Raw genomic sequence first — 16348 nt, forward strand, 5'->3', positions numbered from 1 at the left:
ATTTCAAGCTGATCACTAAGGAAGACATTTTAAAACTCATAACCCTATGGTCTGATCCTAAACATACTTGCCAAAAGTTATCTCATTAAGGTAAGAAAGCTTTCTAACTGTACTGGCTTTAGCACTATAGTACAGCTAACCCATGGTTTGCAACAACACCCCAACAGAGCAATTCAATTCCTCTTCAAGTGCTTACTTAAGATTCAGACACTCTTCCAAGATAAAAAAAGTTGACTCTGTTAATGTGCTAGTTTACAGATAAAAAAATCTAAGCATGAAAATAAAGCAGAAGTCACTGTGCGTTGGACCCTGTGCATGTGGTATATTGTATAATTTTTTGCTATTTTCTTGACCATCAACCCAGGCATTAATCTGTTGAAGAGTTTTTGTAATTGTGAAAAATAACATTATCATTAGGTGAGGTTAGGCATGTTGCAGCAATATCCAACCAATCAAATCATCTTATTCTTGTTACGCCACGGCCGGCAGAGGGCACTGCGGCGCAGCTTCCAGCAAGACACGTGACACTATTGTTTTGGTTTCGTTCTCTTCTTGCTTGGACATTGGCTGGATGTGCGAGGGTGTAGCTTAATTAGAGCCAGGTGTTTATGTTTAGTGTAATTATGTTGGCTATTTAAACCCCTCCTGTGGCTGCGCACTTCGCGCAGTATTGTCGGTTGCATCATTAGTAACGTTTGTAGTGTTTAGCGCGTGTGTTAGTTCAGTAGTGAATGCGGGTGGCATGCTAGCGGTCTCATGTCCTTGTTCCGTTCCCGAGTAATGCCTAGACCATAGTCCTGTTCAACCTAGACCGCGTTTCTTTTGTTTGTTTGTTTGTTTCTTTCTTTATTAATAAAGACAGCTCTCCTGCACTTACTTCCTGTCCATCCCTGTGTTTCGTTACAGAATACTACGCCCGAGAAATGGAAATAGCAGGAGAGCCGGAGTCCGGAAATTTCTTTACTGGAACTTCCAGACGATGGACGGATACTATGCCTGGCAACGCACACAGCAGGAGGGGTACCAAGCTGTGTTATGGAGGCAACAGGCGGAGTATGAAGCTGCGTTATGGAGGCAACAGGCGGAGTATGCGCTATGGAGGCAGCAGCGGGATTTGCGGTGGGAAGAAGCAGACCGGTTGCTCCGCGGTGTGGAGGAAGCGCTTCGCCCCCATTGCGTGGAGCGGAACAACGCTCCACCTTGCTGCCCTGAGGGAGATCCAGTCACGCTGCCCAGTCTGGAGCTGAAGGCTAGCCCAGAACTTTTTTTGGGGGGGGCAAGGGTGACAGCAGAGCTCCAGCCTGAGGCCTACGGGGAGGCCTCAGCTGTGGAGCCCCCGCCTGAGGTCAACATGGCAACCTCAGAGCTCCAGCCTGGGGCCTACAGGGAGGTCTCGGCTGTGGAGCTCCCACCTGAGGTCAACATGGCGACCTCAGAGCTGCAGCGTGAGGCCTACGTGGAGGTCTCGGCTGTGGAGCTCCTGCCCACCAAAGAAGCTGTCCCGCTGCCCTGCCCGGCCGAGGAGGCAGTCCCGTTGCCCTGCTCAGCCGAGGAACCTGTCCTGAGCACCAGTCCAGGTCCAGCCCCTCCGAGTTCCGGTCCTGTCCCTCCGAGTTCCAGTCCAGGTCCAGTCCCTCCGAGTTCCAGTCGAGTTCCAGTCCAGGTCCAGTCCCTCCGAGTTCCAGTCGAGTTCCAGTCCAGGTCCAGTCCCTCCGAGTTCCAGTCCAGGTCCAGTCCCTCCGAGCCCCAGTCCAGTTCCAGTCCCTCTGAGGTCCAGTGCCGCCGGGAACGCCGCCCAGCGTCCCAGTGCCGCCGGGAACGCCGCCCAGCGTCCCAGTGCCACTGGGGGTGGTGCTCCGCCAGTCTGCTGCCCGGCGGAGACCGCCTCGTTTTCTGTAGCAGTGAAAGACAGCTTTCCCAGGGGCCCAGGACCCCCGTTGGAGGGGGGTTTTTGGCGCTCTGGGAGAGGCACCTTTTGGAGGAGGGTTCTGTTACGCCATGGCCGGCAGAGGGCACTGCGGTGCAGCTTCCAACAAGACACGTGACACTATTGTTTTGGTTTCTTTCTCTTCTTGCTTGGACATTGGCTGGATGTGCGAGGGTGTAGCTTAATTAGAGCCAGGTGTTTGTTTAGTGTAATTATGTTGGCTATTTAAACCCCTTGTGTTGCTGCGCACTTCGCGCAGTATTATCGATTGCATCGTTAGTAATGTTTGTAGTGTTTAGCGCGTGTTAGTTAAGTAGTGAATGCGGGTAGCATGCTAGCGGTCTCATGTCCCTGTTCCGTTCCGAGTAATGCCTAGACCATAGTCCTGTTCAACCTAGACCGCGTTTCTTGTTTGTTTTTGTTTATTAATAAAGACAGCTCTCCTGGGCTTACTTCCTGTCCATCCCTGTGTTTCGTTACAATTCTCTTTAAAAAACCCTTTCCACATTGATATTTCTCCATTGGCAGACATAAAAAAACAAACCTCAGAGGAACAGACATGTTTATTCTGTTAATAATAAAATTCAAATGTAGTTCTTTTGTATTCCCTTACATTTAGTTGGTGGTTGGTTGGAGTCTATCCACGAATCTGGATTGTATAAATATAGATAATGTTTAAGATTTAATTTGAAGTCAGTAAAATCTAAATTAGTCTGTGTTTCCACTAGAAGGTGGGTTAGAGCAGCAGGTTTCTGCTGATTTCTCACACATTGTTGTGCTACCACACCCATCCTTGCATAAGCATGCTTATTTTTTTTCCACAAAAACAGCAAGTTACCCTGAGGGCACCTGCTAAAAATAAATGTAACTGTGCCTGACAAGGATAAACAAATATTGAGTTGATGAGCTGACTCACCCATTCTGCTTGCTGTTTCGCTGACACTCTTCATTCTTTCGATAAAATCGTAGTTCATCATTGAAATCTGGTCGACTGGTATGACATGCACCAGGCAGTGCATCTGATCACTCAGGCTGGGATTTTGGTTGTAATAATGGTTGTTTGTAGTCAATGGACAGTTAGAGTTAAACTGAAGAAAAGAGAAAAACAGTTCAATAAAGTGTTTGTGTGGTCCTACATAACTGGCTTGGATGATATTCCAGATACACTGGTTACACTGATAGGCTTTTTATAGTTTCATACTGATTTACATATACTGTGATTAGTATTGATAATATCCAAATACAGTAATGTGAATTGTTGCACACTAATGCTTAAGCGTTTTCTTACCGTGTAACCCTCTTTCATATGACCTTTTAAAGCGCTGATGATATCTTGAGTGAGGACCCCATCTTTTTCTTCTACTTCCGCACCCATTATATCATGGAAAGCAAAAGGAAATGACCCTTCTTCATTTGTGAATCTAAAACTTTCATACTAGAAGTATTACAGAAAAAGATCAGTTTTTCAATATTTATCTAGTTTGTTGTCATGCATACAAGGTGAAAAGTGACACACTTAAGACTGCATAATATGGACTCACGCATAGAGTGTGACTCTTAGCAGATCCTGCAGCAGCCAGACAGTTGACAAACTGACGTCCTTCAAAAATGGTTCTGATGGTGTTTATGGTGCTGGACTTTCCTGATCCAACTAGTCCATATAGGAGGAAATGGAGCTCTTCAACTTCATTACAGTATTTAAATGCCTTGAGAGTATTTAACATTTTGTCTTGTCTAAGGAAAGAAAATGTACAATTCCATCATTTTATGTATTAGTTTATATATCAGTTCAAACTGTTAGTAATAACTAGCAATGCAGTGCACATGTGCCATCTTTATAATATATAAATAAAGATTAAAGGATAATGAGACCTTACATCATACATAATGTTTGTGAACTTACCTCCATTGCACCTCCCTCCATTTCTTAATTTCTGTAAAAAATAAATGACATGTTATTAATACGGATAGTGTATACTAATGTATACTATTATACTAATGGTATAGTCCCATTTTTCCAGTAGTTGCACATTTTCAGTGTTCAATATTGTAATATGAATAGAAGATCTAATGTGATTAGATTTATGCCTTAATTTTTGTAATATATTTTTTAAATCTTTAAGAATAAGAAGCCCTTTACATAATTAGTGCTTATTTGTATGATTAGGAATAGTTGTTTGTTGCTATTAGCAGTTCTCTAGTTAATTTTAAGTAATAAATTATTATTATACTTACGGACTCTGACAAGTGCAGAGCATGAGTCAAAACCTGAACTGTTCCTCAGGGTAATGGTGTAGTTTCCTTCATCAGTCTCCTGAGCATTTGAAATTTCCAAGACACATGTCGTACCAATTTTTTTCACAGCATGCTTGCCCTCCACACAAGACAATTTTTTGCCATCCTTTTCCCATGATGCTGTTACATCTTCTGTGTTTGCCTTACATTGAAGGATAAAATGATCTCCACTTGTTACATGTTTGTTAGCCAGAACTGTGACAAATTCTGTTAGACATATAAGAAATATATTTGTCATTTAATATTTTCACATATTTTAACATTGATTAAAATTACAGTAACACACACTTTTATATATGTACTTTATTTTTGAATCATCTAATAGGGGCTTGAAATGTAAAAAGTGTGAAATAACGTATGTTCGATTAGGTGAAAGTGCCATGTGCAGAGCCCAGGCTTAAAATATGTGTTTGAAACCACTTGATAAACATTGTTGTTTAAATAGGTGTGCCTTTTCCAACATATTCAGAACTAAAAATTAGGAGTAATTCTGCAAGAATGCACCAGATACTCAGTGTGTGCATGGGTCACTGCTTTATTATTATTATTTTTATTTATTTATTTATTTATTTATTTATTTATTTATTTATTTATTTATTTATGTCTTTGTTTGCTTTGTTTTATGATGTGAAGTCTCCATGCTTCTGTAAGTTTTTGTTACATACCAGGTTTGGATGGAGAGGATCCCATCTTTGAATCTATATTAAAGAAATATAAATATATTAGAAGATATTAGTGTTGGATACTGTAGCTATATAATACTGTAGCAAAAAATAATCAGAAAATTAAAGTGCTGGATAGCATAGCCCCATGTTGTATCTGTTCCAACATTACAAGATCTCTTACAAAGGAGAATTCATTCTCAAAATGAATAACAACAATGCTCTCAGTGGACCCTTGTTTTGTACAGTACAGGATATTTAGTAGAATTATGCATGCATGTGGGTTGAGCGAGACAGAGACAGAAAATGAATGAATGAATGAATGAATTCTATAAGCTCTTACTGGGAAATGAAGAGGCAGACACTGCTGCAAAAGAAGCACTATTGGCGGATTTAAAGTCTTCAATACCTCCCACTGACCTAAAACCCATAATAAACTCATACATTAACAATAAATGGCAACCTGAGTGGAACCAATGCACCATGAACAAACTCATGAAATCAGCCCTATTGTTGACTAAAGAAACATTTCTCTGTTTTCAAATCAGATCATTTACCAGATCATCTATACCTGCTCTCGAATAGGTCACTCCAGGATGACACACAAGTTTTTAATGTTAGGAGAAGACTCACAAACAAACCTTTTTGCCAGAATCCATTATCCTTGAAACATGTTTAATTAGACTGTGCTAGTCTTAACCCCTTGAGAAACCTTTTTAAATTCAGTCAACACACTGGAAGAAATGTTTAACCTAATGCAATTTTACAGTTTTTAAGAAAAATATATTTAAAAAAACATACAGAGTTCCTCAGACATTTCTCGCCATGAAAATAGCCATAGAAATTGGCATAGCATTAAAACAAGCAAACAAAAAACAGTTTCCCAACCTATCAGAAACAAACCAAATGCAGGTGCTACTGGGGGAGGAGTCTTACACCTGTTGCAGCAAAATTCATCTCTGAGTTTAGAAACCAATTACTCCTCTGATCATATTTAACTAGACAATTATACATACATCTTCAACATTTTATTTTATTTTATTTTATTTTATGGTGTATATGTACATAATTATTGTAACCATTATAGTTTTGTCCTACATTGGCATTTTGTCATTTTTTAAATAATTTATTTATTATTTATTTATTGCTCTTTTTGTAAATTCTCCTTCCTTTTTTATATTGATGATATGGCAATACTGTATGTAAACAATCATGCAAGTAAGGGACTTGGACATTAAAATAGAGAGAGAGTGTGTTGATTATTACACACAATCTTTCTAAAAGAAGAATACTTACCTTGTGTGAAGTTTAGAGTGAAATTTGAGGCTTGTGTGTGGTTCTCTGTCTGTTCTGTGTGCAGCTCAGCGCCTGTTCCACTTGAGTGCTTGTTATGCTTTTACTTTTTCTTGTGTGCATCACTTATTATTATATACAGGAGGAGTGTATTTCTGTGAAAACGAAAGTAAAATGTGTCTACCAGGTTTTCTTGTTCTACCTGTTTTGTTAGCTTTATTAGGGCCCGAGCACCGCTGGTGCGAGGAGCTATTGGATCTGGTCTGTTTTTTTTTTTAACATTATTATTATTATTATTATTATTATTATTATTATTATTATTAGGGCCTGAGCACCGCTGGTGCGAAGCCCTATTGGATCTGCTCTGTTTATTATTATTATTATTATTCTGCTTTTTCTTCTGCTTCTTCTTCTTCTTCCAAATGAATCGCATTTTAGAGGGCCTAAACATACCCGAAAACTCAAGAAACTTTGCAGATGCGTCAGAACCAGTGAAAATTTACATCCGATGGAGGTTCCAGAATTGAATCAAAACATGTGTAATCTTGTTTGGGAGCAAACTTTCAGAGCCTTTTTTTTTGTTTATTTAAAATAAAATCCACAAACTGAGTGTTACAAATATAAATTCAGACTAAAACTTTACACAACTGTTTGTCCAAAACAGAAAAGAACCCAACACACACACACACACACACACACACACACACACACACCAGAATATATATTATTAATTTAGGACTGTAGTTTATTTTGGTGCTTTTTGTGAATCCCTAAAAAAAATATGCATAACTACTTATATTTAATATGAATATAAACTAACTAAATAAGATAACATAATAAGATATATATTTACAGTATCTCACAAAAGTGAGTACACCCCTCACATTTTTGTAAATATTTGATTATCTCTTTTCATGTGACAACACTGAAGAAATGACACTTTGCTACAATGTAAAGTAGTGAGTGTACAGCTTGTGTAACAGTGTAAATTTGCTGTCCCCTCAAAATAACTCAACCCACAGAAATTAATGTCTAAACCGCTGGCAACAAAAGTGAGTACACCCCTAAGTGAAAATGTCCAAATTGGGCCCAAAGTGTCAATATTTTGTGTGGCCACCATTATTTTCCAGCAATGTCTTAACCCTCTTGGGCAAGGGAGTTCACCAGAGCTTCACAGGTTGCCACTGGAGTCCTCTTCCACTCCTCCATCACGACATCATGGAGCTGGTGGATGTTCAAGACCTTGTGCACCTCCACCTTCCGTTTGAGGATGCCCCACAGATATATATAGATAGATAGATAGATAGATAGATAGATAGATAGAGAGATGGATAGCGTTATTTTTTATGGATGCACAAAAAGCACTGAATTAAACAACACTCCTAAATTAATAATAAAAACTCACTTTCACTGCACCTTGTGGTTTCTGTTACTCGCTGCCTTTAGACATATTATTTTACTTTTGATCATCGTGTTTTAATTAGACATTACAGATCTTACTCATGCTACACTCTGTATCACTGTGTCTGCATCACGCATGATCAGCAACGCGGGCTCGTTACTAACACATCACTTCTGTTATAATAAACAACAGAAGTTACATTGCAAGCGTGCAAATACAGCATATAATGATAATAAACTGGAATTAAATTAAAACCTATATTTATAAAGGTTTAACCTAAACCTATATATATAAAGATATTACCTTTCTAAAATTCACACACTAGATAGCAGAGCACTCTGTGCACAGTGTAAGTGTATAGTACTTCATTTGGGACACAACTTTAGTATTTAATCTCCGAAGCGTGTTTTCGGAACTGAAGTAACGTAATGAGTAAATCTCCCCCATGCTGCACGCAGACCAACTAATCGATAATGAGATTCGTTGACTCCGATTTTCATAATCGATTATTATCTATTTTATTGATTAGTTGTTGCAGCTCTACTTGTATTTTACAAAAAAAAGTTTGTAACCTTACCTCCATTGCACTGTCCTCCATTCATTTATTTCTGTACAAAATGCATGACCATTAACATGGTATTAATATAATTAATTATAGTATATAATTATATCGTGTTATACTAGTAGGTATACTATTATACTAATAGTATAGTTCCATTTTTCCATGAGGTGCACATTTGTGCAACTCTGACAGATATGTCTGTAGGCCTCAGTTCGCAGCTGAGTCAGAGGGCGTATAATAGTTTAGCTCTGTTATGTATGTATTGGTGTGTCTTCAGGCCTCAGTGCGGATCTGCGTCAGAAGGCCTATAATAGTTTAATTCTGACAGGTGTGTCTGCATGCCTCAGTGCAAAAATGAGTCAGAGGGCCTATAATAGTTTACCTCTGACTGGTGTGTCTGTAGGCCTCAGTGTGGAGCAGCGTAAGAGGGCCTATAATAGTTTACCTCTGACTGGTGTGTCTGTAGGCCTCAGTGCGGAGCTGCATCACATAGGGCTGCACAGTAAATCAAATATCTATGTCGATTACGATTTTGACTGCCCACGATTACATGAACATGATCGACTGCGATATTGACGTTTAAAGTTCATCCTCCGCTCATAGGAAACTCAGCTGCAGATCAAATCAAGCTCGTCCTAAACTTACAGCCAATCACCATAGAGTGGCTCAGCGATGACATCATTTTGTATGCCAAAACCCAGAAACGAGTTAGCATTTTACCCTTTTCGGTTCCATCCCAGTGTCAATGGGTTTTTTAAATGAGATTTTGGTTAAAAGCCTGAAATAAGGTCTGTGGTGAACACAAGCTTAAAATATTTTCACGTTTTATTCCACGACAGAAAATACGCAGGTAATGCCCCACTCATGATTTTTTAAAAGCTTTTATGTGTATTGAAAAAGGCAGTTGCTAACTGTCATGTAATGAGGGTTTAGGACAAATGCAATTGCAGATAAGAGTTTATTGAAGAGAGGCAAGACACATCCAAAACATGAGACAATAGCGTGGTCAAAAATGGGCAAAAGGTCAGGCAATCAGCAAACGGGCATAAAGTAGGCTAAACACGAATCAAACGAGTTCGAGAACAGGATCAAAACTATGAACAAAGGCTTAGTACACAGAAAACTTGCGCAATACTTTGCGTCAAACAATGGGTTTAAATGACGAACGTAATTAAGGGTGAACACAAAACGTCTGAGGCTAATGATGAAGGGAACAACCAATGACCATACGGGGCAGAGACAGGAAAGAAATCGTAACAAATGCACATGTAGAACGTAAACAAAGTCAATGTCACTAGAAAAGCACGCTGCGAGCTCCGGCGCTTTGCGCGAGGGGAAATCATGACACTAACAAGTTGCTAAACGGGACTACAGACGTTGTCGGGGACATTAAACGTCATCACGCTGAACAGGAAAAAACTTTGCAGATAAACTTGTTCAGATATGCTGTCCACAATTCTCCCCAAAAAACCTTGGATGAGGATTCATCCACAGAGTAAATCCATATTATGGAGAATGTTTTTAAATCAAGTTTGGAAAAGTTGTGGGAAGCTTGGTGATGGTGATGTTGAAGTTGAGTGACCGTGGCGTAGTTTGTTTATAGCATAAACAAACTTTTTATTTCTGTTGATTTATTTAGTCTTCAAACTTTTGTTAAAGTTGTGTTCATTTGTGAAAATTATCTTGATGGACAAACCATGTTAGTATTATAAACTTTTGTTGATCACAGAGCTTATTTTTTTTTGCAATAATCCAAAAGCCTATGGGGAAAATCCTATTGGGTTATTTATTTATTTATTTATTTTTTTCGAGAGAACCAGTGTGATGATAACTTCCGGGTTCCGGTACAAAATGACGTCATCCCTGCGTCACCGTTGTATTGGGTGATTTTGTCTGTGTCTCTCCTCCTGTAAACACTGTTATTGCCTTTTCTGCATAGGCCTGAATTGTTTTCATTTGGTTGCATATTGTTATATTTGATTGCATATTTTCATTTGGTTGATGGCATTTTTATTTTTACTTATCCTAGATTTTGGGTAAAATTTTATTTATATTTTGCTTCTACGAGATGATGCACTTTAAGGACCAATCTAATTTGATGCAAAGATTTGTACATTAGCAGGAATGTAGCACAACATGGAGGTGAAAGCAGCGGTCTGTTTATTTAATTGTGAGAGTTCAATAAAAATATGTTGTTCCTAAAATCAATGAATAATCGTGATCTCAATATTGATCAAATTAATCGTGATTATCATTTTGGCCATAATCGTGCAGCCATCACATCAGAGAGCCTGTAATAGTTTAACTCTGACTGGTGTGTCTGTCGGCCTCAGTGCAGAGCTGCATCAGATGACCTATGAAAGTTTAGTTCTATTATGAATGCACTGGTGTGTCTGCGGCCTCAGTGCAGAGCTGTGTCAGATGGCCTATGGTAGTTTAGCTCTGTTATGAATGCACTGGTGTGTCTGGAAGCGTCAGTGCAGAGCTGCGTCAGAGAGCCGCATTAGAATTTGCTGGCATATTTTTATATTATGCTAGGAATACATTAGTGTAAAACATGTCAGTTCCTGTTGCCAGCAGGTGGTGGTATAATGATAGATGAATATTGGTATGTAGATGTCTTCAGGGCAAGATTCGCATCAAATATGTGAAGTTTGGTGCAGATTGAACATTGTATGTCTGAATTAGTGTAAAACATGCCAGTTCATGTTGCCAGCAGGTGGCACTATGAATATAACTGAACCCTAACCCTAACCCTGTTCTTGATGTTGGGAGTACTTTATTTGTGTTATAGCTCTCTTTGCTGATTGGTAGCAGACATATCGTGTCATTGAGTTTGAGTTTGACTGCGAGAGGTATGTACTTAAGCCAGCGCGATTATAAAGTTCAAATTTTAAGCTTTAAAAGTCATTTCAAGTGCACAAATCAGTTTAATCATTTATAGTATTGTTAGGATAGATGGACTGTGTCGTTTCTGCTGTGTATTTTACTTGTACGGTGAGTTTTTGAAAGATGAGCAAATTAGCACGTTTTTCATGTGTGTGTGTGCTAGTTGTCGCCATTTTATCTTCTTATCGAGGTACATGCTTACGTTATTTTCTCATATTAGGTTTGTTGTGAAGATAAATCCTGTATGACGATGTTTTGCTCTCTTTGAACTCTAAATAGGTATGTGCATGTGTTTTGTACTCCCATTACCATGTTCAGTAATTGTATTATTTTAGTCAAGTTCACTATATTAGGCTATTGTGGTACAGGGCATTTTTCATGATTGCTGTGGTGTTTGTGTATTCTTTTTTATGGAATGTATATTTTTTTTTGTTATGTGCCAGTTGATAAATGTGCATCAATATGATCTATGTTTCATGTTCAGGGCTCCAGGCAAAAAAAAAATATATATCTAGGAGCCACTGGGTCCTAAACCCAAAATATTTAGGTGCCAAATCAAATTTTCAGGAGCCAAAATATAGTGGTCATATGACATATGATGATATTGTTAAATGGCTACCTCACACTGCCTTTTCTTTCCCCTCTGTACTGTCTGCCTTTGTTTACTCTGCCTACCATAGTTTACACAATGTATTCTTTACATACACAATATGTGCAATGTTCAGTATATCATACTGAATCATATTACCGTAAATACTTAAATGTCCAGTCATTTGTTTCTTTTTTTCACTTTTTTATTCAACTATGTACAACTAGTTGTTTCCTGCTTATTCAGGCTCAGAGTCTGTATCTCCCACCACCAACATGTCAATGTCACTTGGCCAACCAAGTGACATTGTATAGTTAGGTCTGCCCCTTCTTTTGCTTGCAGACAACCAGTGCTTCACACTGGGCTCTGGGTCAAACTGGTCAAGTGAGGGGCCCTCTGTACTGATCCTCACTAAGTCTTCCAGTGGTTTAACACATAAGGAACTGCGCACTTTTGACTTTATTCTATTCTGTGCTGAGAATCCTCTTTCGCAGGGTTTGGACGGGCAGGGAATGAGAAAAAGTCTGATATTTTTCATTTGCGCATTTCGTTTTCTTGTCAGCTGGCTAACATAGTTAACTACGCAGTAAGCTAGCCTACATATAATGTATAAATTCAAATTCCAATGAACTAAACTACATCAAACTAAATTAAACACCTTTAATAAAGTTAACACTTCCAACTTTTTAACCCGATAAATGTGACGTTAAACCTGTTTTTCATCTATACAGCCGGCGCTTCAAGCCGAAGCTTGAATGACGACGTTTTGCTCTCTTTGAACTAAATAGTCTAAATAGACGTTGAACTTGTCTGCGGGACGAATAAATCTGAGTTCAACAAGATACGCCGATGTCCAGTGTCTATTGTGCATCAGAACACAACGCAGTGTAGCCGGGCTAGGCAGGATGGACTGGCTACGTTGGTGCTGTGACCCGGATTTCTCTGCTTCAGATCATCGCCAGTGTGATCACCGGTGCTGCTGTAACAAATACTAAAACACATGAGAGATATTAACGTAACAAGTACAAAAACTGTATATACTGTAAATATTGAGTTACTTTTAGTAATTTTACTGTTAGTAATTTTATTTTACTGTTAGTAATTACTGTTAGTAATTTTATTGTTTTTTTATGTGGGTGTAAAGTATCCATTTACCTACTTATTAGTTTTAGTTAGGGATGCACCGAAATGAAAATTCTTGGCCAAAGCCGAAACCAAATATAATGAATAACTTGGCCGAAAGCCGAAGACCAGATACCGAACAAGTTTTTTCGTGTTTTTTCCATTTATTTTGCCATTTTTTTCACCATTGCATAAATTAAATAGTCAAAATGTGCTTTTTACTAGTTTGTCTTGCTTTTCAAAGAAAAAAATCAAATACAAAAACTACAATTTCGAAATATTTATTTAACACTGAACATTTTTTTTTTCATTCCAGCAGGCATAGGCTACCAACAAGGCACAATATAACTTTAAATAAATAAATGAGTAAAATACAAATATTTTGATGTGGTCATCTTTGAGCCCCCCTTGAATAGCCTATGTTAGGCCTATAACTGACTGCTGAAAGAATGTAACACTCTGTAGCCTACAACAAAAAAAGTGCATTGACGAGTGCAAAAAATGGTTCTATTCGGTTATATACGGCTGATTATATTCGGGATATATACCGCTCACGTCCCTGTACACCTCACGGAGTATTATAGTAGATATAGGATTTGTCTGCCTGCCCTTAAATAAATACGTCTTTACCTGCTTCCGTACTCTACTCCCTTACGTCTCGCGACGTGACAGAATCATGCTCCGGAACAGAAACAAAACAAACGCACGTGTCCACAGCTCGTGCATGCGCGTGCCCCCTCATCGAGGTCGTGACATTCGCGCGTCTCACTCTGGTTGCTAGGCTATTTGGTCGCGTCATCAAATACGTCACTGTTCAGTAAAATTTATTCTGCCTTTTCACTTATTCGTCCGAACACCGAAAATGCTTTTTTTCTCTTCCACTCACATGTACGCTGATGTACCTTCTCCAGGCAGTACACACCTAGACCAGAAGTGAGTTCCTCAGATATAGACAACCTTATAGCTCAGTTAGCCCACCAGATTGGAGAGAGTATTGCAAGCCAGATGCAGAAAACTGTAGGTAACCAAACTGACCAAATTACTCATACACCTAGTTTAAACATTGGCCAAGGTAACTCTGCATTAAACATGACTGGGGTTAGTGATGCAGGCAGACGTCAATGAGCCACCACACTACAGAGGTGATGGAACTGACAAACATACAGTACATGAATGGGAGGAAATCATGGATGGCTACCTGAAGAAGAGGGGTATACCACCTCAAGAGCACTCCCACGAAATTATGTCAAGGTTGATGGGACAGGCTAGAGATGTCGTCAAAGTCACCTTGCGCAGCATTCCATCTTTAAGGCCTGCTGAGGACCCCAAGCTTTTTTATGATATACTGAAACAACATTTCAGTGAGCTAACATATTCCACGATGCCTCTGGCCGATTTTTACAACACTCTCCCTCAGGTAGGAGAAAGCCCGATGCATCTGCTTGAATAAAGCTGTGGATGTGGCAGATGAGTGCCTGAGGAGGCAGGGACAGAACATTGAAGATCCCTCTCACGAGGTTACGATGATGTTCGTGAAACATTGCCCTGACCCCGCGCTTTCAAATGTCCTGAAGTTTAAAACGACAGAGAGATGGACAGCAAATGAGACTCAGGAGCATCTCATTGAATATCAGAGAGAGACCAGGATAAAGCCACAAGGTAAAACGAGTCGACTACAACAAACAGAACAGGTTGGTACACACACCCAGACCTCAGCAGGAGAGGCCGTAGCTGCTGATAATTCAAGGGAGCTTGCCTGCGATCAGAATGAAAAAGTGCTGTCATCCTCTTCTCAGGTAGAGAGTGCTTGTATTCAGTCCCTCATTGGCTTGCTGTACCACGTGCTGCAGCTGAAAGTTCAGTCAGCATCAGTTATTCCACCAGGCAGGGAGCGAGTGAACTTTCTTCAAATGAGATGTAGGGTGTGCCAGTCTGTCGATCATTCAACATCTATGCACTGCAGACAGGAAAACCTTGGCCATTGGAGAAGAGAATGTCGACAACGTATCTCAAGAAATGTGAACGTTATGCTGCCACCCGCCCAAACACAGCCCAGAGATGAGCAAGGTGGAGCAGGTTTAAACTAGGCAGCTCACATTCGGAGAGGGGACGTGTGGGCGTTAAGGGACCAACCCTCGAAGGAAATGAAGACTTAAAGGAGGTGTATGCAAAGGTTTGCAAAGCAATGCCAGAGGACTGCTCCGTAATTATTCAGGATATCCACAAAGTTGAGCCATTTGGCAAATTATTTCATGCACCAGTGACAGTCAGTGGTTCTGCTCAGTTGCAAGGATTGTTTGATACAGGATCCATGGCCTGTACAATAAGTGAAGAGGCAGAGCAGAGACTTTTATTAAATAACATTGTGACACAATGGCAAGAGCTGACACAGCACATTATACTTGTTGGCTGTGGAGGACAACGGGTGAGCCCCAAGTGCATGTATGTCATGAAATTGGATTTGTATGGGGTAAAGTGTATGGTCCCAGTCCTGGTGGTTGCTGGTCAGAAGGATGACATCATCACAGGAACCAACATGTTGAATTATGTGCTGAGTCAACTGAAGAATGATGTCAACTATTTGAAACTTCTCTCATGCAATGTACAGGAGTCTTCTGAATGCGGGAAGTTTTTAGAAATGATGGCTGGAGTCACGAGCTAGACGGGACCAGATGTACAAGATAAAGTGGGTACAGTTAAACTAACTCAAGCAGTGACTCTCCTCCCCAAGCACGAACACCTGTTGTGGGGCAGGTTGCCAAGTAATGTCCCTATGTCACCTGGGAGCACAGTGGTGGTGGAGTCCACCTCCTCCAGATGTAGCCCTCACGGTATCATGGTCGGTAGAGTGGTCATGCCTTTGTGGGGGGATGGCTGGATTGCCATGAAAGTTACCAACTTCACAGAAAAGCCACTGACCCTGAAACGGAATTGCAAACTGACTTCACTCTGACCCAAGGCTCTTCAGAAAGAGTGTGACACAGATAAAGTGTCTCATAATGAACATGTTGACAACACTGACCTGAAACAGTCTACAGAATGCTGGTCTAGGGGATGTCAACATCGACCATTGCAAAGTAAGCCCATCCATCAAGATCCAACTGGTGAGAATGCCGGAACAATACCAGGATATGTTCTCAAAACACCACCTAGATTGTGGAGAAGCCAAGGGTTTTGTGCATAGAATCCGGCTTACAGATGACCGTCTTTTCTGGATTCCGTATTGCAGAGTGCCTCGAGTCAACTACCAAAAGCTGCACCAGGTCTTCATAGAGATGGAGGAGCAAGGAATCATTAGGAAGTCTGTGAGTGAATTTTCCTCCCCACTCGTGATGGTGTGGAAAAAAAATGGGGACCTCAGGATATGCACAGACTTCAGGTGGCTGAACACAAGGACCATCAAAGATGCCTATCCCCTGCCTCATCAGTCGGACTGTTTAGCATCCCTTGGCGGAAACACTGTCTTCAACACTGTGGACCTAACATCAGGTTTTTATAACCTTCCCATGCATGAGGAAGACAAGAGATTCACTGCCTTCACAACACCACTGGGCCTGCATGATTATAACAGAATGCCACAGGGTCTTTGTAACAGTCCGGCATCTTT

The 16348-nt window shown here is 40.1% G+C and overlaps 2 protein-coding genes across 2 annotated transcripts; one reads left to right on the forward strand and one right to left on the reverse strand.

Annotated features, from left to right (window-relative positions):
- The first annotated feature begins 247 nt into the window (after nucleotides 1–247).
- LOC128609347 (LIM domain-binding protein 3-like) lies at nucleotides 248–2107 on the forward strand. Its single transcript, XM_053627878.1, has 2 exons — nucleotides 248–602; nucleotides 907–2107. The coding sequence occupies exon 2, from the start codon at nucleotides 980–982 to the stop codon at nucleotides 2105–2107; it is 1128 nt and encodes a 375-aa protein (XP_053483853.1). The 5' UTR covers nucleotides 248–602; nucleotides 907–979.
- Nucleotides 2108–2376: 269 nt separating this feature from the next.
- On the reverse strand, nucleotides 2377–6520 carry LOC128609348 (interferon-induced protein 44-like). Its single transcript, XM_053627879.1, has 8 exons — nucleotides 6181–6520; nucleotides 4888–4920; nucleotides 4163–4429; nucleotides 3831–3861; nucleotides 3469–3661; nucleotides 3216–3362; nucleotides 2844–3015; nucleotides 2377–2393 (listed from the first exon to the last, which is right to left on the reverse strand). The coding sequence occupies exons 2-8, from the start codon at nucleotides 4910–4912 to the stop codon at nucleotides 2377–2379; spliced, it is 852 nt and encodes a 283-aa protein (XP_053483854.1). The 5' UTR covers nucleotides 4913–4920; nucleotides 6181–6520.
- Between the last annotated feature and the right edge of the window lie 9828 nt (nucleotides 6521–16348).

This window comes from Ictalurus furcatus, chromosome 6 (genome assembly GCF_023375685.1).
Source record: "Ictalurus furcatus strain D&B chromosome 6, Billie_1.0, whole genome shotgun sequence".
NCBI lineage: Eukaryota > Metazoa > Chordata > Actinopteri > Siluriformes > Ictaluridae > Ictalurus > Ictalurus furcatus.

What these genes read in the sequence shown, in the direction of transcription:
- LOC128609348 (XM_053627879.1), bottom strand. Translation starts at nt 4,912, where the DNA reads ATGGGATCCTCTCCATCCAAACCTG. An exon ending in ATCCTCTCCATCCAAACCTG is followed by an intron (nt 4,430 to 4,887) that starts GTATGTAACAAA and finishes TATGTCTAACAG; the next exon opens with AATTTGTCACAGTTCTGGCT. An exon ending in ATATGAAAGAGGGTTACACG is followed by an intron (nt 3,016 to 3,215) that starts GTAAGAAAACGC and finishes TCTTTTCTTCAG; the next exon opens with TTTAACTCTAACTGTCCATT.
- LOC128609347 (XM_053627878.1), top strand. Translation starts at nt 980, where the DNA reads ATGGACGGATACTATGCCTGGCAACGCACACAGCAGGAGGGGTACCAA.